The 21427-nt window shown below is 40.5% G+C and overlaps 1 protein-coding gene across 9 annotated transcripts in view; it reads right to left on the reverse strand.

Moving 5' to 3' along the window:
- SYTL5 (synaptotagmin like 5) overlaps nucleotides 1-21427 on the reverse strand; it is a 254832-nt gene that overhangs the window by 101400 nt on the left and 132005 nt on the right. For 8 of the 9 annotated variants that reach the window (XM_060088143.1, XM_060088141.1, XM_060088146.1 and 5 more), the window contains 5 exons: nucleotides 15036-15177; nucleotides 10614-10746; nucleotides 8880-8986; nucleotides 5940-6032; nucleotides 1149-1327 (listed from right to left, as the gene is read on the reverse strand). In XM_060088143.1, coding sequence (XP_059944126.1) covers nucleotides 1149-1327; nucleotides 5940-6032; nucleotides 8880-8986; nucleotides 10614-10746; nucleotides 15036-15177 — 654 coding nt within the window. The remainder of the gene's footprint in view (nucleotides 1-1148; nucleotides 1328-5939; nucleotides 6033-8879; nucleotides 8987-10613; nucleotides 10747-15035; nucleotides 15178-21427) is intronic. The other variant, XM_060088147.1, reaches the window with a different exon arrangement.

The raw sequence follows: 21427 nt of genomic DNA on the forward strand, positions 1-21427 counted from the left end.
GCCTGCTTATAACTTCGGCTCTTGGCTGGCATGTGGGAACCTGGATTTCAGGAGGATTCTCATCATTCCCAGAACAGATGTAAGTGGCTCACTGTGACTAAAATATTTGTGGAAATAATATGGCTTCTGCTGAACCCCTGCTTTCCTTCTGGGAGACTGGGAATTTGTTATATGCCCAGTTGAGTCTCTCAATGAGCTTCCCTGGTAGACAACACTTCACATGTGTTGTCACAGTTCGTTGCTGGAGGACTTAAGCACCTTAAGCACATCCCATGTGACTCCACTGGCAAAGGATACTTGGAAGCTCACGCCTGGATTCTTTAGAACTTTGCCACATATGCCTTTTCCCTTTGCTGATTATGACTACGTGTGGAGACCTGTGAGTCCTCTTAGTGAATCATCAAACCTGGCAGTGGTCCTGGGAAGGCATGACATATCTTTGTATCTAGCTTCTTTCCAATGTGCTATAGTCATCCCTGCCCTCCCGGGCTCGTCCCTGAAATCCTAAGAGCTTCAAAATTGCCCTCTCAAGTTGTTCAATTGGGTGAACAGCTTGGTAATTTTCTCTGGAGGGTTTCCCAGAACAAAAATTAACAGGACGCTCTTATACATCCTGGGGTGTGCCAATGTGTCAGCCTTCTATCTCAAAGAGCTAGCTGCCTCTGTGTGAACCACAAATCTGTCAGTCCTGAGTCATGCTGAGTAATAGCTTTTTAAAAATCTTGGAGTTCCCTGGTAGTCTAGTGGTTAGGACTTGGTGCTTTCACTGCCATGGCCCGGGTTCAATCCCAGGTCGGGGAACTGAGATCCCACAAGCCGTGCAGTGCAGCCATAAAATAGAAGAGAATAGAATACAATACAATACAATAAAATAAAGTAAAATAGAATAGAATAGAATAGAATAGAATAAAATAAAATAGAATAGAAATAAAATAAAATAAGTAAAAATCAGGTAACCACGAACACCACCATTATACATGCACATCAAAGAATATTTAGAAGTTTGGCACAGGAAGAAAGTGATGATCAACCTTCTGAATCTAGAGGAATGCTAAGATGCTTCTGAAAAAGAAACACACATGCTGACAAACACACATACTCACATATGCAGTGACCGAAATAGTCTAAGGAATACGGTATATGCTTACGCATCTGTCCTCTGTTTCTTTTCATCTCCTATGGCCAGATTTCTGCAATTCTTGACAAAAATGTAGAGCCCGCCAGTTTTGTAGCAGTAGCTGATGCGGAGAAGGATTTCCCCACTGACCTTCACGTTGCCATAGTCTCCTGTTTCACTGTAAACACTCATCATGCTGTTCAGGCTGGTCTGGAATAAACAAGATGAAAAGAGGCATGTAGTGTTATGCTAGTGATCTCTTCACAGAAGTTACCTCCCTTCGTTCAGTTACAATTCCCATTGTCTATAATGAGCACGGAAGTTTAGGGTGAAAGGAAGAAAGCAAAAATCGCTTGTTTTTCTGGTATTGTATAAAATCCAAGCCTGAGAAAGGACAAGAACTACGACCATTAGTAAGGAAGTCAGGAAACTTGCTGGGAGGGGAAGCATTGTCTTTTTGGGTTAGTGAATACCCTGTGTTTATTCACTGCTTCTAATGAATACAGGGTCATTGAGGCATGTCCCATCATATCTCTTTTCCTCATCCCTGCAGCATTCTCTTTTTTCGCTGGTAGACTCAAGGTCAATCTACTTCAAGGTCTAGAATGCATTGACCAGGACAAAGAAAAACTCATTTCCTATTTCTGTGCTAGCATAAGGCACAAGCTTCTCTCTCTGACATCTACCTAGAGTATACCATCAGCCTCTGGGAAGCCAGAACTCTAACCGAGCAAGACCCTATGGGGCCTTCCCAGAACAGACCCGCCCCCATATCCTCTGCTATAGCACCTCTCTGAAGCACCCAGATGATAGTATCAGATGCACACTTCCTGAGTTGTTTTACAGATGCTAAAACTCCCACCAAATTGGAAGAAACTAACTACTTGATGACCAGGAACACAAAGCCCCCAGACCTTCTGGAGCCTAAAGACTGCACACCATCAACCAGTCAGAGAACTGTGCACAAGCTGATCACATAGCCTGTAACCCCCGTCCCTCACCTGGCCTTTAAAAATGCTTTGCTGAAACCCCTTGGGGAGTTCTGGGGTTTATAGAGCACCGACCACCTGTCCTCCTTGTATTGGTGCTTTTACAATCTACACTTTACTTTCCTTCACCACAATCTGGTGTCAGTAGGTTGCCTTTACTGAGCCCAGGCGAGCAGACCCAAGTTTGGTTCAGTAACAAAACTGCATCTTTAACAAGGGCATGCCAGGAGAACGTCATATGCCCATAGCTGTCAGGCTCCCCCCTGAGCAGCCGTACAGCCACATGGGTAGTAATAAGACCATGGCTTTGTATACATCTATAAAATAGCAACCCACAAAATAGAACGCTAAAGAAGAAAATAACACAGTAACCAATAAATAAAATTAAAATGTAAAAAGAAACTCTATCCAAATGTACCAGAATGAATGAAGTTTCTGATGACACACTAATAACAAGAGACATATGTTAAATTAAATGTAACAAAATTATCCTGTAGTACCAGCAGCACAAAGTCTATGTCTTAGCAACACGACTGTCACAAAAGGCCACCTGGAAGGCTTTCAGGAGTGACCCAGGAGTTTCAAAAGCCTGTCTGTGAACCACTGGGAAGGACTATGGTGAGTGCAAAGAGAGGTTAGACTTCCTACTTTTTATACTTTTTTGTTTATACATAAAACAAAAGTCATTACCTTCCTCCAATTGCTCAGAGTAGAGACTGATCAAAAAGCAGGACGTGGGCGATGTGGCTAGTATCTATTCCAAGCTTAAGTCAAGGGCAAGAGCAAACCAAGGAGTCCATAATTATGTGGAAATTAAAACTTAAAGAAAGCCAGTGAGTGACCCACTTCATCTTTTTTATTCATAAAACAAAACATCAAAATTTTCATGATAGCAAGTGTCTTTGAGCAGTGCTTTGCAAACTTCAATTGCATATAGGTCGGGACTTCCCTGGTGCTCCAGTGGGTAAGACTCCATGCTCCCAATGCAGGGGGCCCGGGTTCGATCCCTAGTCAGGGAACTAGATCCCGTATGCATGCCACAACTAAGAGTCCGCATGCTGCAGCTAAAGATCCCACTTGCCGCAACTAAGACCCGGTGCAGCCAAAATGAATAAATATATATTTTTTTAATTGCATATAGGTCACCTGGGGATCTCGTTAAAACGACAATTCTGATCTATTCAGTCCCAGGGTGGGTCTGAGATTCTGCTTTTCTAACGAACTCCTAGGTCCACAGTTCCCAAACTGTGTGTCTCGGCATCCCAAAGCAGCAGAGCCAACTCACAGGGGCGAAGCAGGATATTTTAAAATTTCAAGGGAAACACAGCGACAACTACCAGACACCATGCAAACTACAAACAGTGGTTCACAGTATTAACATTAAATTCCACCTTATTCTTTTCAATGAAGTCCTATCTATGTGAAGCTGAGTTTCGGGCAGTTGCTAGGACAAAAAGCAAGTATTGCACAAAAATCAACGGGGAACAGGAAATGAACATGAGGCTACCCAATCAGATTCCAAGATCTGACAAGTCATGTAGTGCCCACCAGGCACGCACATCCCATCAGGGGCAATTTAAGACGGGAATAAAAATATTATTTTTCTTTCAAGTTATGTATATTATTTTTTCAAATGGCTACTAAGTAGTTAGGATCCCAGTGCTTATTAAATTTGTTTGTCAAGCTAACTACTTAATAAATGGGCTAGTCAGGTATTACTTTTGGCCTAGGAGTGCTATGAAATTATCACTGAGACACTAGGGGATCTGTGAGCTGAGAGCGTTTTCCAGTCTCTGTCCCAGGTGATGCAATACTGCTGGTCCATGGACCATGCATTGAGTTTCAAGGGCTTCAAGAATAAGCCTCAACCCCCTCAGGTTACATATAAGTCAAGTCTGGTTCACAGAAATTGTTGGCAGTGCCAAGACATTGTGACATAAGATTCATATTTTATGGCAAGACAAGAAAAATTAAAACATAAAAAATCTCCTTTACCCTTTGGCCTCTCTCTCCCCACACTGTACATTGTGTATCTGTATTATGCATCGACCAGACCTCCCCCATTGGCAGAAATAACTGCTCAACCATAGAAAGCAACATTCTCCTAGCATCTATAAGAAACTCAGCAAAAGATAACATTCCTTCTTGCTCTTCTAAGGGGACATGATGACACTTAGATCTGAATTGTATAAACTGTCAATAATACATCATTTAATGTACAGCCCTCTGTCTCAAAAAACTTATATAACTGTGCCTTGAGTTCACAAGGGTGGAACAGTTCTTGAAGCTTTTGGAGATGCTGTTTCTGGGTTATAATCCCCAATTTGGCTCCAGTAAAATTTCCCATTTCTTTCTTAGACCGACTGATTAATTTTTTGGTTGACAACATAAAGCCAAGATTTCCAGATTTGTAGCCTGAGGACCTCCCCACCATACCTCACTGCCTCCTCGTATCACTGACTTGTATCTATACCACATTCCTCTGTAGCCACTTCTTCAAAGAGGGTCCTCTGTAAGCATGACATCCATATATAGAAAAGACAGTTTAAGAACCCACAGCTGCTGAAGCTTGGGAGAAACTGAAGAAGCTATAGAAATTTTACTACTAACCAAACTTTACGCTCTTAACCAAGCCAATGCTGTGAGTTAAACAGAGATGTTTACTCTAAAGGTGCCTTGTTCGTGGTAAATCATTTTAGACCATGTATCTTTTCACTGTTCCTCAGATTCTAATGTTTAACAAATTGTTCTTTCTTTGGAATACCTGGATTCTTATCATGTTATTTACCTTTTAAAAGAGAACCTCTGGTTAACTGTATACAAGCCAGAAAGAGATAAATGCTGGAAAAATTGCCTACCTCATTAGATTACCTGTACCATGAATTTTGTGAAGTATGGTTGGAAAAAAGGAAAAGCCTGAACACTCACAGTGTCTGAGTCAGCATCAGGCACACTTAGGTAGGTCCACTTCCTGTCAGAGCCTGCTTGAGAATTCTTTAAGGAAGTCACCCAAAGGTCAAAAGAAAAAAGGGTATTAGAGCAACAGACAGAAATCAGAGAAGCAAAGACAAGACTTGTAGGCATATAGATGGGTATAATGACACTGGAGCTCCTAAAGCTCTTTCAAAGAAGGGTTCAAACACCAAAGTAAGAAGAGATTTTATTCCGTAGGCAGTGGGAAGCTATGGACTTGATGTGTGAGTAGGAGAGAAACCTACTTGGGTACATGTCTTAGGAAAGTGACTGGCGGTAGAGTGGAGGACAGTTGGGGAGTTGACAGAATGGTGGCAGGGAAATTTAACAGCTGACAACTGAGATAATTCATAGGCTTCCGCTGATGAGACCCTGAACTGGGGAGTGATGAGGTTTTAAAACCTGCGTGAGGGGCTTCCCTGATGGCGCAGTAGTTGAGAGTCCGCCTGCCGATGCAGGGGACACGGGTTCGTGCCCCGGTCCGGGAGGATCCCACATGCCGCGGAGCAGTTGGGTCCGTGAGTCATGGCCGCTGAGCCTGCGCGGCCGGAGCCTGTGCTCCGCAACGGAGAGGCCACAACAGTAAGAGGCCCGCATACCGCAAGGGGAAAAAAAAAAACAAAAAAACCTGAGTGAGGAGAGGTTTTTAAAGTAGGAGAGGGAAGGAATCAGGAGCCTTAGGAAAAGCCACCACAAAATTTGAGTGAAAACTACTCTGTGGACAAAGAGCAAGCAGGAGACTATAATGACTTCTAAATCACTATCACAAGCTTTCGAAGAACATTATTCTCTCCTTTGGAAATGCACAAAAAAAATCAACGGAGGAAGAATCTTCCAGTGCATGCTAGAGAATTGCTTACGGTTGACAGGCCGCTTGCTAGACTGTGGGTGTTTGCAGAAAACCGAGAGGATGCTAAGTCATCAATGCCTTCTTCCATCTCTTCCAAGTAGTCCTAAGGAAGGATGGGGAAAAAAAAAAATCAGTGGTTTGGTTTATTTCTTTCCTAGAAACTCTTTTCACTTAAAAAACCACTTTCTTTCTTAAATACTTGAAAAATCAGATACAAATATCTAGAAATCACCCCATTCCTAGGTTTTTCTCTTTTGCCTTCCATTCTGATGGTACCTGAACTGTACCATCAGAGGACTGGGGTCTCCTTCCTAGTGATGCTTGCTTTATGGAAAGAATACGAAATTTGGACTCACACAGACCTCGGCCTTCAATTCCTACCTCCCTGCTCACTAAAGTGATTCACTTTGAGCAATGTACTTAAAGTTATTTTTTAATTTAAAAAATCGGGGCCCATTTGTGTGTGTGTATATGCCCACACACACCTGTGTATGTATATATACTGTCAAAATGGGGAAATGTATCTTGAAAATCTCTCCAATAGAATAAACTATTTTAGATACTAGATTCTTGTCCAAAATCCCAGATTCTACTTTTCTTCCCCCACTGTTTTTTTCCTGGTTATTTAAGTAATACATTTTTATAGCAAAAAGTTTAAGCAATGTAGATAAATTTCAAGTAATATAAAAAACTTATATCTCCACTAACATTAATGATCAAACTTCAAAAATTTGATGGTATGGATACACATACACATACACACACACACACACACACACACACACAAATGGACTGTATCATGCATACTCTTTTTTTTTTTTTTTTTAAATCATGGACACCTTTCTTTTTTGCTTCTCCTCTCTTCCCTGGCACTCCTCTCACCCCCACATGTGAAACTAATATTTTGCATCCTGTTGGAATTACATTCTCCTTTTAAAAAGTTTTCAGTATCTATTAACATAGTTTTTTATTTTCTCCTTCAATATACTGAAATATTAATTATGTAATAGATATTCTTATATATATTAGTTCTTCCATTCATACCTAGAATAAAACTTACTTATCCTTACTGCAATATTTTTGATTCACTGCTAGGTTTTACTTAATATTATATTTCAAGTTTTGCATATATATTCATAAATTATTGTAGTTTTCATTTTTTAAACTATTTTTAAAATCAAGTTTGAGTATTCAGGTTATATGTCAATACAGTGGCTTCATAATATGAATTTGAAGATTTTCAGAGTTTTCTAAGATCAGTAATAGTTTAATAACATTGGAATTAGCTGTTCCTTAAAAACTGAAACCATTTGATCTCATTGCCTACCCCCCACCTCTGCCCTTTTGTGGTGGATTTTAAAATACTTTGCAGTTTTTTAATACTATAGTAAATAACACTGAGTTTTAGAACTAAGTTTCCTGGTTTGTGTTGGAAAAATTATATTAATATCATTTAACATTTGTGTTCTCTCTTTCTTCCAAGGAGTTCAAATTGGATTATAGCTATTATAGAAATTGGAATACCAGAACATTAGAACCTTAACAATAATTTAATTCAACCTTCTCATTTTATAAATGAGTTCACCTCAAACATTAATTTTCACATAAGTTGGTCTCAATGGAGAAGGTAGTTTATGGGGGTAACTGGAGATGTAGAATTGTTCATATAAAATATATAGTAAGATAAGTCTAGTAATATTTGATTTAGGAAATGTTGTGGTTCCTTATTTCTCGGGGTTTAGATTTAGTGATGTGCTTTGAACCAGGAACTGAGATCCCCAACAGGTGTTTTCTTAGAGATAATCTTCACTCATTAACCTGATTACCTGTTACCTTTTTTCTTTTCAATTTATTTGAACTAAAAACAAAACAAAACAAAACAGGTTACCCCTTTCTCCCACCTCTAGCAATCACCAGTATATTCTCTGTATCTAAGAGCTTGCTTCTTATGTATTTATTTATTTGATGCTCCATATAAGTGAGGTCACATGGTATTCATCTTTCTGACTTATTTCAGTTAGCATAACGTCCTAGAGGCTCATCCATGTTGTTGCGAATGGCAGGACTTTATTCTTTTTTTTGGCTGAATAGTATTCCACTGCATACATATACCACAACTTCTTTTTTTTTTTTTTTGCGGTACGCAGGTCTCTCACTGTTGTGGCCTCTCTCGCTGCGGAGCACAGGCTCCGGACACGCAGGCTCAGTGGCCATGGCTGACCGGCCCAGCCGCTCCGCAGCATGTGGGATCCTCCCGGACCGGGGCACGAACCCGTGTCCCCTGCATCGGCAGGCAGACTCTCAACCACTGCGCCACCAGGGAAGCCCTACCACAACTTCTTTACTCATTCATCTATTTATTGATGGACACTTAGGTTGTTTCCATGTTTTGGCTATTGTAAATAATACTGCAATGAACATGGGGGTGCAGATATCTTTACAAGTTAGTGTTTTCATTTTCTTCAGATAAATACTCAGAGGTAGAATTTCTGAAGCATATGGTAGTTCAAAATTTTTTAAATTTTTTGAGGAGCCTCCATACTGATTTCCATAGTGGCTGCACCAATTTACATTCACACCAACAGTGCACAAGGGTTCCCTTTTCTCCACATCCACACTAACACTTGTTATCGCCAATCTTTCTTTTTTGAATTTTATCTTATTTTTTTTATACAGCAGGTTAATAGTTATCTAGTTTATACATATTAGTGTATATATGTCAATCCCCATCTCCCAATTCATCCCACCCCCACCCACCCCCACCCATCTCTTACCTTTTCTAAATCATTCTTTGGCTGTTTTTATATGTTAGTTGTGAAGACCAATAGGAAGAAATTATTATATATCCTCACTTCACTCTCAACTCATCCTCACCTCAAAGTGGACAGGTTTGGAACAAGATTGTACCCTTTCTTCATGATCATTAGACTCTCTTCCACACCCAACTTACCAAGTCTTTGTCTAAAGCCCCAGGGACAGACTTGCTTCTTATGCTTACAGTATCCTCTAAGTCGTCTGTAAATGACCCACTCAAATCTAACTCGGATCGACTCCGGTCTGGAGGAGGGAAAAGGAAAGATGTGAATCATCTTGTTTTGTTAGAACGGTTCACTTTTCATTGCAAATGTTTCATCGTTATTCCAATTCTTTCTCAGCATAGGGCATAGATAGTGTCATGAAAGCAACAGAGTCAGTAACTTCATGCTGTTTATGCTAACATACTTCCATTTTTTAACAGTATTTTGAAATTTCCTTGGACTGACTGACCAACACTGATGTGTTCATTTCTCCTTTGAGCATAGGAGGGCAAATGCTCTACTATAAAATACTAACGTTTTAAGCTGTTTAAGGCTTCTGCTTTGCTCATACACTTTGGAAAACTCTCACAGAATGGGCCCTTAAGCTTAGAAAAAAAATAAAACATTAACCATTCTTTATTTAAATATTTAGAGAATCTACTGTGTTTTCATATTTGACATAAAATGCAATGAAATGATACAGCAAGTTCCTTTCACACAAAAAGGGAGTGGCTGTAGGGAAACTGAGGGGAAGTTCTATTTCTTTAGGCACCAGAACATTCTTTCATGAGAATTTCTTGCTTTTAAAAATATAAAGAACAATGCAAAACTCAGTAATGCTGTGGATAGCTTACCAAGACACAGTTTATTTCCATAAAACAGTTCTATGTCAAAGCCCTGCTGAGATAGAATAGTGGCTTATAAATGAGAAAGATTGAAGACAGCAAGAGAGCAATTAAGTTTGAAATGATAAATGGCACAGAACTGCTCAGCATAGCACCTGACACAGAGTATGTACTCAAAACACAGGAGCTATTGAGTAGAAGTAGTAGAAATGCACTCTATGAGGTTGGCTTCTAGGCTACTTTAAAATTTTTCATTTAACGGGTGAACCGATTTTCTAGTCCTGAACAAAATGCAACAATAACCATGCACATTTAGACAACCCTTCAGAGCTACCTAGCTGGGAGAGGCTCTCCAACTCAGCACAGAGAATCCAGCCCTAGGCTTTAGGCAACTATCATCAAGTAAGTGGCAATTTCTTCCTGTTGAGGATTTTGTCATGATTTCAAATCTACACGTGGGACACGAACTTCCTAATTATGACGTTTCTCTAAAGAGTTTCCTTATTCATAGGTAATAAAATCACAACATAAATAACCTCTGCTTCACAGGGTTGTTGTGATACTGAAGTGAAATGATACTTTTGAAGGTATCATACAAATGAAAAGGGTTATTAACAATCCCTTAACGTTGCTTGCAAAGAACTCTTTATTTAAACCATGGAATAATGATTAATCTCTCAAGATACAGGGCACTTCTGACCACCATATCAATGGAACTACCATTTTCTTGAACTCGGGGCATGTCTCTTTATCTTTTGTATCAAATGAGCCCGCTGTATTTCCTGCACTCCTCTACTGACATTTGGTATAACTCAGAGACTTGGCAGTGATGACTGTATACTGTATACTCTTGCCAAATCCAAGATTCATGGAGTTTGCATGGAATGCAAGAGGCTTTTCAGCAGTTCTTATGGAGTGGGCCTCCCTCCATGGATGATTATTTTCTAAGGCATGAAACATCCATTTAATGCCACACAAGGGAGTCAACTCCACCCGATTGATTCATGTTTACAACAGAGTCGTCATGTGGCAAATACCCACCTGAGGAGAGGGAGGCCCTGGACACTGCTATGGAAGGTGTGCCAGAAGTTCTTCGGTGATGACTTTTTGTGAGATGCTCAGAGGTGCTTTCAATGGCAGCCAACTCCATGGAATTTTCAAAACCGTGTTCCTTCTCACAAAGTAAAAATGAAAAGAAAAAAAAAAAACCCATTATTATTGACTGCAATTGACTTCCAAATCCTTCCATATAAATATATGCCAGTATAACCACATTATGTCTATTACTCTTTAGGAGGAGCCAGCTGATATCTGGAGTCCACATAACTCTACAACCTACTATCAATAATTACTCTCTAAAATATATACTACGAGGTTTGCTAACTAGCACAAAAGGTGTTTGAAATAATGATTCATTCACAAAATTAGTGAGTGTTCTAACACATGGTTAGCAGGAAAGTTGGTATTAATACAAGTACCTCCAAACTTAAATGAACTATGTATAAGAATCTGGCAAGCTTCATAGCCTCAGAGTAGTGCTCAGGGTTAGAACTCTGTTTGGTCCCACGTTTGTCCTCATTGTCAACACGCTCTCTCCTCAACCACCCCTTACTTCCAGCACCCCTCACTTAACAGAAGACCACGCCAACTTTCCCATCTAGTAGGCTGGATGATCAGAACATGGTTGCTTACGTCATTATTGGAATGAAATTTCACTCAAGGCACTTACTAAAGTTCATAAAAGAATAAAGAATGGGGACTTCCCCAGCTTACAGGAATAAGTGATTTATTTTTTTGTGGAACCTGCTTGCTAATACATGCTTGCGCATGTGACAGAATTTGTATGGAAACACAAAAGACCCCGAATAGCCAAAGCAATCTTGAGAAAGAAAAACGGAGCTGGAGGAATCAGGCTCCCTGACTTCAGACTATAATATACGAAGCTACAGTAATCAAGACAGTATGGTACTGGCACAAAAACAGAAAGATAGATCAATGGAACAGGATAGAAAGCCCAGAGATAAACCCATGCACATATGGTCACCTTATTTTTGATAAAGAAGACAAGAATATACAATGGAGAAAAGACAGCCTCTTCAATAAGTGGTGCTGGGAAAACTGGACAGCTACATGTAAAAGAATGAAATTAGAACACTTCCTAACACCATACACAAAAAACAACTCAAAATGGATTAAAGACCTAAATGTAAGGCCAGAAACTATCAAACTCTTAGAGGAAAACATAGGCAGAACACTCTATGACATAAATCACAGCAAGATCCTTTTTGACCCACCTCCTAGAGAAATGGAAATAAAAATAAACAAATGGGACCTAATGAAACTTCAAAGCTTTTGCACAGCAAAGGAAACCATAAACAAGACGAAAAGACAACCCTCAGAATGGGAGAAAAAATTTGCAAATGAAGCAACTGACAAAGGATTAATCTCCAAAATTTACAAGCAGCTCATGCAGCTCAATATCAAAAAAACAAACAACCCAATCCAAAAATGGGCAGAAGACCGAAACAGACATTTTTCCAAAGAAGATATACAGATTGCCAACAAACACATGAAAGAATGCTCAACATCATTAATCATTAGAGAAATGCAAATCAAAACTACAATGAGATATCATCTCACACCAGTCAGAATGGCCATCATCAAAAAATCTACAAACAATAAATGCTGGAGAGGGTGTGGAGAAAAGGGAAGCCTCTCTCTCACTGTTGGTGGGAATGGAAATGGATACAACCACTGTGGAGAATAGTATGGAGGTTCCTTAAAAAACTAAGAATAGAACTACCATACGACCCAGCTATCCCACCACTGGACATACACCCTGAGAATACCATAATTCAAAAAGAATCATGTACCACAATGTTCATTGCAGCTGTATTTACAATAGCCAGGACATGGAAGCAACCTAAGTGTCCATCGACAGAAAAATGGGTAAAGAAGATGTGGCACATATATACAATGGAATATTACTCAGCCATAAAAAGAAACAAAATTGAGTTATTTGTAGTGAGGTGGATGGACCTAGAGTCTGTCATACAGAGTGAAGTAAGTCAGAAAGAGAAAAACAAATACCGTATGCTAACACATATATATGGAATTAAAAAAAAAAAAAAAGATTCTGAAGAACGTAGGGGCAGGACAGGAATAAAGACGCAGATGTAGAGAATGGACCTGAGGACACGGGGACGGGGGAAAGGGTAAGCTGGGATGAAGTGAGAGAGTGGCACGGGCATATATACACTACCAAATGTAATATAGATAGCTAGTGGGAAGCAGCCGCATGGCACAGGGAGATCAGCTCGGTGCTTTGTGACCACCTAGAGGGGTGGGATGGGGGGGTGGGAATAAGACGGAGGAGATATGGGGATATATGTATATGTATAACTGATTCACTTTGTTATACACTAGAAACTAACACACCATTGTAAAGCAATTATACTCCAATAAAGATGTTAAAAAAAAACCTATAATGGGAAAGAATAAAAAAAAGAATATATATATGTGTGTGTGTGTGTGTGTGTGTGTGTAACTAAATCACTGTGCTGTCCAGCAGAAATTAACACAACGTTGTAAATCAACCATACTTCAATAAAATAAAAAAATAAAGAAACATTCATGTAAAGGCTGTTAGTTTTGAGGGTACTAGCACATGACAAGGGTGATTCCCTCCCACCCCCAGCCCGCCAATGACGGTACTTAGGAAGGTAAGCCTTGTTTTGAGAACAAACTTGACTAACTTACTAGTTACTGAACTGATAGTCTGCTGCTACCCTTTGGCACAGCTGTACCAGCTGTTCAAATGTTTTAAATACTTCTGTATCAGTTGGTAAACAGAGCTACTCCCAGTCCACCTCCCCTTCCCTGTGCTCCCCTCCTCCACAATCCAGGATACTGCACGGCATGGAAGGGCCCCCAGGATGCTGCCCAACCTTGTGCCAGGGTCTGTTCTGATGGCTCAGTGCCCATGCCATACCAGTTGCTAAATATTTTGAATACCATTCCTTGTTAGGTTGCCAAAGCAGTGAGTGCAGTCACCAACTTATGTATGCACTTTTCTGGCTATTGAACAGTACTGCTTGCTGCGCTCAGTATAAATACTGATAAAATTTTAAATATGCCTTTTATCTTATCAGCAAATTTAATTTAGACTATAAGTATTTAAATACACTTATTAATTATTATTCAATCTGACTGAATGCCTTTTGGCTCTTCCTTAAAAATATCTATAGAATCTGGATGCTCACAACCTCCAGGTCTATCTCCCTGTTCCAAAGCTCAGTTTCTTGCCTGCAGTAATGCGATGGCCTCCTTCTTAACTGGCCTTCTGGCTTCCACTCTTATTTCCCTACAGCTGCTTCTCAGAAAAGCCCCCAGTTCCTGTATAAACAGAACCCAGATGATCTCACCAGTCTGCTGAAAACCCTTCAACTGCCCCCGTCTTATCCAGAGTAAATGCCAAAGTGCATACGGTGGTCTACAAGAACCTATCTGGCCCTAATACCCCTTTGAACTCATTTCCTAGTACTCCTCCCTTCGTTCACTCACAACAGCCACGCTGGCCTCCTTGTTCGTCCTTGAACACACCAGGTATGCTCTCACCTCAGGATCTTTGCACTGGCTGCTCCTCCAGGGGCATTAGAGATCTTTTAGACACTAGTGAAGTAAGGGCACTGACTATGCAAGATGGAGGTCAGCCAGAAAGTGACTGGAACAACCTTCCTGTAATGTACTTGTTGAATATCAGTGCTGTCCCAGCATGGATGAAAACCTTGCCCCAGACTCCTGCATGGCTAATTCTTCCACTTCCTTCAAGTCTTTGCTTGACCAGGGCTTGGCATATAGTAGGCCCTCATTAAATACTGGCTGAATCAAAGAATTGTAGTTTGTATATAAAGATTTCTTAAATACAGATGTCAGCTATATATATGGAGTTTCCTGCTTAATCAAAAAATCTAGTAGATGTTCATTCATTCAAAAGAACAGCTTACACACACACACGCACACACACTATGTGATTTAAGTCTCCATTATGTTTATTTTAATGGATGTATAGAAAAGAAAACGATAAAAATATTTCAAGAGTCTAGGTTTCCTAATTTTAATTGGTTTGGAAAATGTTTAGAACAGTCAAGATCTTGACAAGCAACATGGAAGATCAAAATCAGAGACTGCTGAACATTATTTATATTTTATTGAAACCATATAGCCGTTGATACCCCCCATCAAACAAATTCCACCTTTGAACCTTCTCTTTCCCTTTCCTTCTCACTTGAGGCCTCCTGCCAGGAGCTAAGGATGCAGGAGGTTCAGTCCTGATAGAGAAGCATCTATGTTAAACAAGATAAACAACATGGTCTCAGGTACAGAGAGCTGAAGCCCAGCCATGCCGAGGTGGTGAGGCTTAGTCCCAGAAGGGGGAGTGTTCCTTCACATCCGTGTACTTACTCGACTGCTGACTGAGGTCACGCTGCGTGTGCTTGGGGCCGGTGACCTCTGAGTGACTGGGGTCACACCATTGCTCCGGATGCTCTTTGGAGTTCCAGGACCAGCTTCCTGCTCGGTGAAACCTGATGAACCAGTGCTTCCCCTAAATGAGAAAGAATCTTCTGACTTTAAAATGGAAGCAGAGCGGCGACGAAAGACACAGTCAGGGAAAAGCTTCCAAGAAAACAATGGCAACACGTGAACACCTTCAGGGGCTCATGCGGTGCAACATCACTTGTCTGACTCCAGGGTCTTCGTCATTGAACTTACCTCTCCACCCTTTTTTCTTCCCACTGCTCACCAGCACACTCCCAGCCAGCCCAGGTTCCCTACAATTTTCTCAGCTTACCATGCTCGTGCTCATGCTTCCACTTCTAAGGCTTTTGCTCACGTTCTCCCCACCTGATACGCCCTATTTGCCATTCTCTGTTTATCCAAATCTTCCCCATCCTTCAAGGGCCAAATGAAGTCCAGCCTCCCCAGCCATGCCTTCCCTGTCTATCACAGGCCTTGTCAACTTCTGCTCTACGCAATTTCTGGTGATTTACAGTCTTTGCCAAACTATGTAGAAGTTGCCAACACAATGTCTTGTTTGGCTCTTTAACAGATACGTGGGCGTTGGTACCTCTTTCAACTGTGAGCTCCTTGGGGACAGAGTTGATGACATATTTACCATGATATCTCTAGCACCTTCACAGTATCTTGGTGCAAAGGAAGCACTCAGTACCTATGTAATCAAAGATTGGCAATTATATTTTCTCAGTGTTGTTTTTAGGGACTGACTCAGGGTGCACATTTAATGAATGTAGGATAAAAATAATGACATTTTGTAAATGGGTTTGATTCACTTTCATGTTTGTTAAACCCGATTCAATTCCATTCAATAATGATTAATGAAAAAACAGTTCCTGCCTGGAGGTGATCACAATTTTCTTATTAAATGGAGCTTCATAAGTAAATGAGTTTTGACAAATGAGTTTAAGAGAAGTGTTCGTTCTTCTTTTATTCTTTGTTCTCAGTGAGTACAAAATAAGCTAAATGGGAAAATATAAGCCCTTATGAATTTCACTACTTCAGTTACTATTTTAATAAGTTACAAGTGCACCTATAATAATAAATATCTTCTTGTTAAAGCACAAAGTGATTAGAGCTCACAGTTGAGCCAATAAGAGGAGAGACTTATAGGAATAAAGGAAGGGCACTTTTTAAAAAGAATCACGGCGCACGGGTCATTACTAGAAGATAAATCTGGCAGAAGAAAGAATCAGCAATGACCAGTGGAGCTGTCAACCACAGCTTGTAAGTTTTTTCAAGGCTCTGCACCAGAGAAGCCACCAAAACCAAATATACCCTAATTGATACGAGCAGCCACCAACACTCTCGATAATTATGCAATTAGCAGCTGCATTTACTGAGTATTTTCTAGATGGTTGACACTCCCCATTCCACAACATCCATGTTAAAAAAAAAAAAAAAAGGTATTAACATTCCTATTTTGAAGATAAAGAAACTGAGTCTTGGAGAAGTTAAGCAATTATTCCATACACGCATGCGTGTGTGTGTGCATACACGACAGAGTTAGTATATGACAAAGTCAGGATAAAAACAGAATTGTCTGCTTATCCAAAGCCTGCACTCATGCTCATGCAAGTTTCTCACATTGCTTATTTATCATTTCACCAAGATCAAATTGTCACAACCAGGCAGGTTCTACATGGATAGAATGTAGAAGAAGAATGCTATCAAGAAGGTAATGAAAGGATCAGAGACCTGAGAGTTAGTTTCTTACAATTCAATTAAGAGAGCTAGGAAAATTTTCTGGGTAGTAGTCCTTCGATACTACACAGAAACAGACCCTGCTGCTTCTTTCTAGAAGCAGTACTTTGAATAAATTATAGTACTATGGACTCTGCTCAGGAGGGGTCTATGACTGTGCCTTTTGAGTCTAACAACAAGAAAATAAAATTTTGTGATTAAATACATTGATACAATTTGAAATTCTAAGTTCCTTGGTGATTTACTTGACTCCTCCTATCTCAGGTGCTACAGTTCTACATTTGATAACAGTTAAATATATTCATACCTTTCCCAAGTGATGCTGCTTATTCTCAGAAGTCCAACTTAGAAGGGTCTTAGAGACCTACCCAGTGACGCTGCCCTGTGCTCATAGGTTCTCTACTCTTATAACAACATTACCACAAAAATCTCTCTCCCTCCTGTTTTAGGTAAAATCTCCTTAAAAAATAAGCGCTAGGACTGAATCTTGCAGAAAGGAGCCCAGACTTTATGACCCAAGGGGATTTATGTGGGTATGTCTGCTTATGTCTGTGCTGAAGGTCCTCTCAGACCCAGGTGGTTTTGTAAAAGTCCCCATCATGGATTAGCCTTGCTGGAACCCAAAGTCCTACTTATGTGGAAGCTCTGGCAGAAGTTGATTAATTGTGGTGATGACATTCAAGAGGCTATCCTGTAATAAGGAAAAAAGTCTTGTGATCATAAGCCAGCTACTGGAAATTACTGTTGCCAGAAACATTATCTCAAAAATGGCATATACTTTCACATTTATCCCTGACATTTACTGTGAGCTTCTTAAAAATATTTTCCTCTCAGTTGAATGTTTCAGTTGATTAAACTAGAAAAGACTTAGTCTAATGAGGCGGAATATCATAAATATATGGGTGCCAACTCTTTTAGACATTATGTAAAATCTGACATAAAATACATGAATCTTCACCTCTTAAATAGAAAGAGGATAAAAGCTTCCTCAAGCCTAAATTAGAGAAATTTAAAGTTCAATTAAGTAAGAGCTACTTCTGATCCCGATATCTTGTTACTGATATTTAAATTGGAAGTATTAGAAATCAGTGCTACCAAACCTTGAAGCTAAACTTGGCTTAGGGGGAAACCGACAAGAAAAAGATACATTTATCTCGTTCTAATAGGGCCGGAAGTATGGGGAATATGACACTGTCTGGGGAGCTTGGAAATTCTGAGTTACTTGAAAGACACATTTCCTAGGGTAAGAAAGAGTGTCATTTACTTTAGCTTATGAGTTGCTTTTTAAAAGCCTTCTGTTATCTCTAATTTCATGCTGGCCCAAAACCTTGAAAATGGCTTCCTAGATATATCCATTTCTAGATAAAGAATCCAAGGATAGGGGACAGAAACTAATTTAACGAGTTGCCTTTCTGGTTTACAGAGCAGTCTCCCAGGAGTTGGAGCCCGGAAAGAATTTCCCAGGATTCAACCTTCCCAGAGCAGGCTGACATGGTTGAGCCTGTGCCTGCCTGGGTAAATGAGTGTTCCCCTAACGATCAGCCACAGAGGCGGCATAACATTCGTTCTGCAGTTTACACGCTGTCCTAACTTCTTTTGGTTATTTCAGATCTGAAATAAGTATGGAAGGGACAGGCAAGGGAGGTTGTAGTTAGAAAGTGACGCGAGCCTGTTAAATGGGAAAGAGGTGTTAAAAAGGAGAAACGAAAGGGGAAAAAGCTGTACGTGGCTCAACCTTCCAGTTTTTGGTGATCCCCAAATGCAATGTCTTTGTCAACACCGTCTTATGCGAGCTGGGTGGCTCTCACCCTTGGTTGCACATCAGAAGTATCGGGGGAGGTTTTAAACATCCCCATGCCCAGGCCACACCCAAGACTAACCACATCAGAGCCTCTGGGCACGGGATCTAGGCATCCATGTGTTTTACCACGGCTCCCGCATCCCCTACCACCAGCCAAAGCTGAGAAACACTGGCCTAAACTGTGGATGAGTTTAAATTCATTGATCTCAGGCATCTCTCCAACTGCCTTGTCATTTCCTCTCCTAGCACGACTTTCTTTATTCAGCACGGTGCTCGCATCAAGAGAGCGGAGCTGTCCTCACAGCTTAGATTGTGAGGAATGGAAGGACGCTTTCTGTGTCAGTGAGTGAATGTATGGCACCAGGGGTCAGCAAACTATGGCCCCTGTATCGCATTGGCCCACCACCTGTTCTTGTATAGCCCACGAGCTAAGAGTGGTTTTACATTTTCAAGTGGTTGGGGAAAAAAAAAAAACCCAAAATTCAAAAGAAGAATGTCTTGTGACGTGAAAATTATGTGAAACTCACATTTCAGTGCCGATAAATAAAGTTTTATTGTAATGCAGGCATGCACATTCACTTTTTGTTTTGTGTACAGCTGCTTTCATGCACCTGCCAACTACAAATTGGCGCTTGCCATCTGCCTCTACAAGGATGAAGTCACTAGCCACTGCAGCCACTGATCTCCAACACCCCCTAAAAGGAATTCAAGGTGGAGATCAGGAATGAGGCCCTCTGTGCACTGGGAAAAACTGGCAGAACAGGTCTTCAGATAGTTAGATATTTTCCGGAGAAGACTTTATGAGCCCAATTCTTGCATCTCTTTGTATCTAGGAAAGCACTAGAATCATTCATGGTGACGTCTGTTCCTCGTGACTAGCAGCCAGCCTCTGACAACATGTGTGCTTCACTGCACGTCCCCCCTTCACTAAAGTCACATATAACACTGACCTTCCGCCTGCCTCTCTGGAGCACTTCCTCAGAGCTCTCTGAAATGCCGTCTCCAAGACTATAGTCCTCATTTTGCCCCCAGTAACACTTAACTCACAACTCTCATGTTGTGCATTTTTTTTCAGTCGACACTACAACAGCACAGTGAGTAGTTGAGACAGAGACCATCTGGCTCACAAAGCCAAAAATATTAACTATCTGTACCTTTACAGAAAAGTTTCTTGGCCCCTGTGTGTCTCCATTTAAAAACCAAATTCTTTGGAGAGGTCAACACGCCCCAAAGGAATGAATTTCTGGTAGAGTGAGTGAGTGAGTGAGTGAGTGAGAGAGAGAGAGAGAGAGAGAGAGAGAGAGAGAGAGAGAGAGAGAGAGAGTGTGAGTGTGTGTGTGTGTGTGTGTGTGTGTTATACTTACACACAAATGAACCATCCTAAGAGCTCTTGAACTCTGAATTAGAGAAGCAGATAAATATGGAAGAAGTGGAAATTCATTAAGCAGTTTCTCTAGCTGCAGTTTCCTCTGAAGCCACTAGCTTTCTGTGGCTGAATTACACATATTTTCCTTCCTTTTCCTTTTTGGAGAAAGGACAGATATAATACAATGTGGTAGGTGCTCAGTGAAATCTTGTTTGATGAATCTTAGTGTTAAGTATATAAAGAGGCTTGATCATTTGATTTACTAAAACAAAAGCTGATTTGTTTCATGGTTTTTAAATGTTTAGGGTTTCCTCAAAGAATCTGTTTCCTTTAAAAAGACTCTCTAAAATGGAGCAGACAGTCATCATAAGGGAAGGACTCTGGGTATGAGGAAAAAGAAAATTAAGAACAGGTAGAACTCTCAGTCTGATAATATTTTGGTCGTTTACAATCACAACAAAATTCTGTTCCCATGTCTAGTTTCTAAAGAATGGCTGGAAGCCAGTTGGAGGAGAGGCCAGCAGCCATGCAAAACCTTGGGGGGACTAGAAGTCAGAGCAAGAAAACCAAGTGCCCTCCCCGCCTAGACAGCAAGGAAAGCAAGTGTTTAGAAGAACTTAGCTTTCAGTAACCAAATGCAACAAGCACTTACTCTGCACTTAGTAGCTGAGATTTGCTAAACTCCTGTTCTACCTGTAATGCTATGCTGCTTATAAGAAAAAAGTTACCAAGGAATCCAAAGCCATCCATATCCTGGTCCAATGAAGCTCTCCATCTCATCTCTTGTAAACCACATTTCAATTTTACACTCTAAAAACCCTGAACTGTTTGTTTTCTAGCACGTGCAAAATTGCTTTATGCCTCTTTTCCTTTGCACTTTCTAGTTCCTCTATCTAGAATGTTCTTCTTACCTCTCTTCACCTGGCCAAGTCCTCCTCACTCCTTCAAACTGCTTAGGGACCATCTCCATGAAGCTTCCCTGAATCCTCTGGAAGGTTAAATGCCTAGCTCTGGTTTTCCCATAGCACATAGATATCTTTTTAGCATGATACCATATTGTCTTGAAATTATTTGTTTAGTCATCCCAACCTTCCCTGCCAAATTGGAAGTTCACGGACGGGTGGAAAAGTAGCATTAACTAAGATCTTCCACATTTACCACTTGGCATATAGTACTAGGCTAATAATGTTGGCAGAGCTTTGTGTTGAATTCATCTGTATAAATAAAATGCGTAGGTGGGAAACAATTGGAGAAATGACAAGATAACAAGGAGGTGGCTTCCGGCTTACAATCATTTGGCCACAAGGATGAGCAAGTCAAGAACCCAGTTGTAGTTCAACCTAAGTATAGTGTCAAGGGTCTGGCTGAACTCCCGATCTCCATACTGCCTCACATTATTGATGTTATACT

The sequence above is a fragment of the Mesoplodon densirostris genome, chromosome X, assembly GCF_025265405.1.
Source record: "Mesoplodon densirostris isolate mMesDen1 chromosome X, mMesDen1 primary haplotype, whole genome shotgun sequence".
NCBI lineage: Eukaryota > Metazoa > Chordata > Mammalia > Artiodactyla > Ziphiidae > Mesoplodon > Mesoplodon densirostris.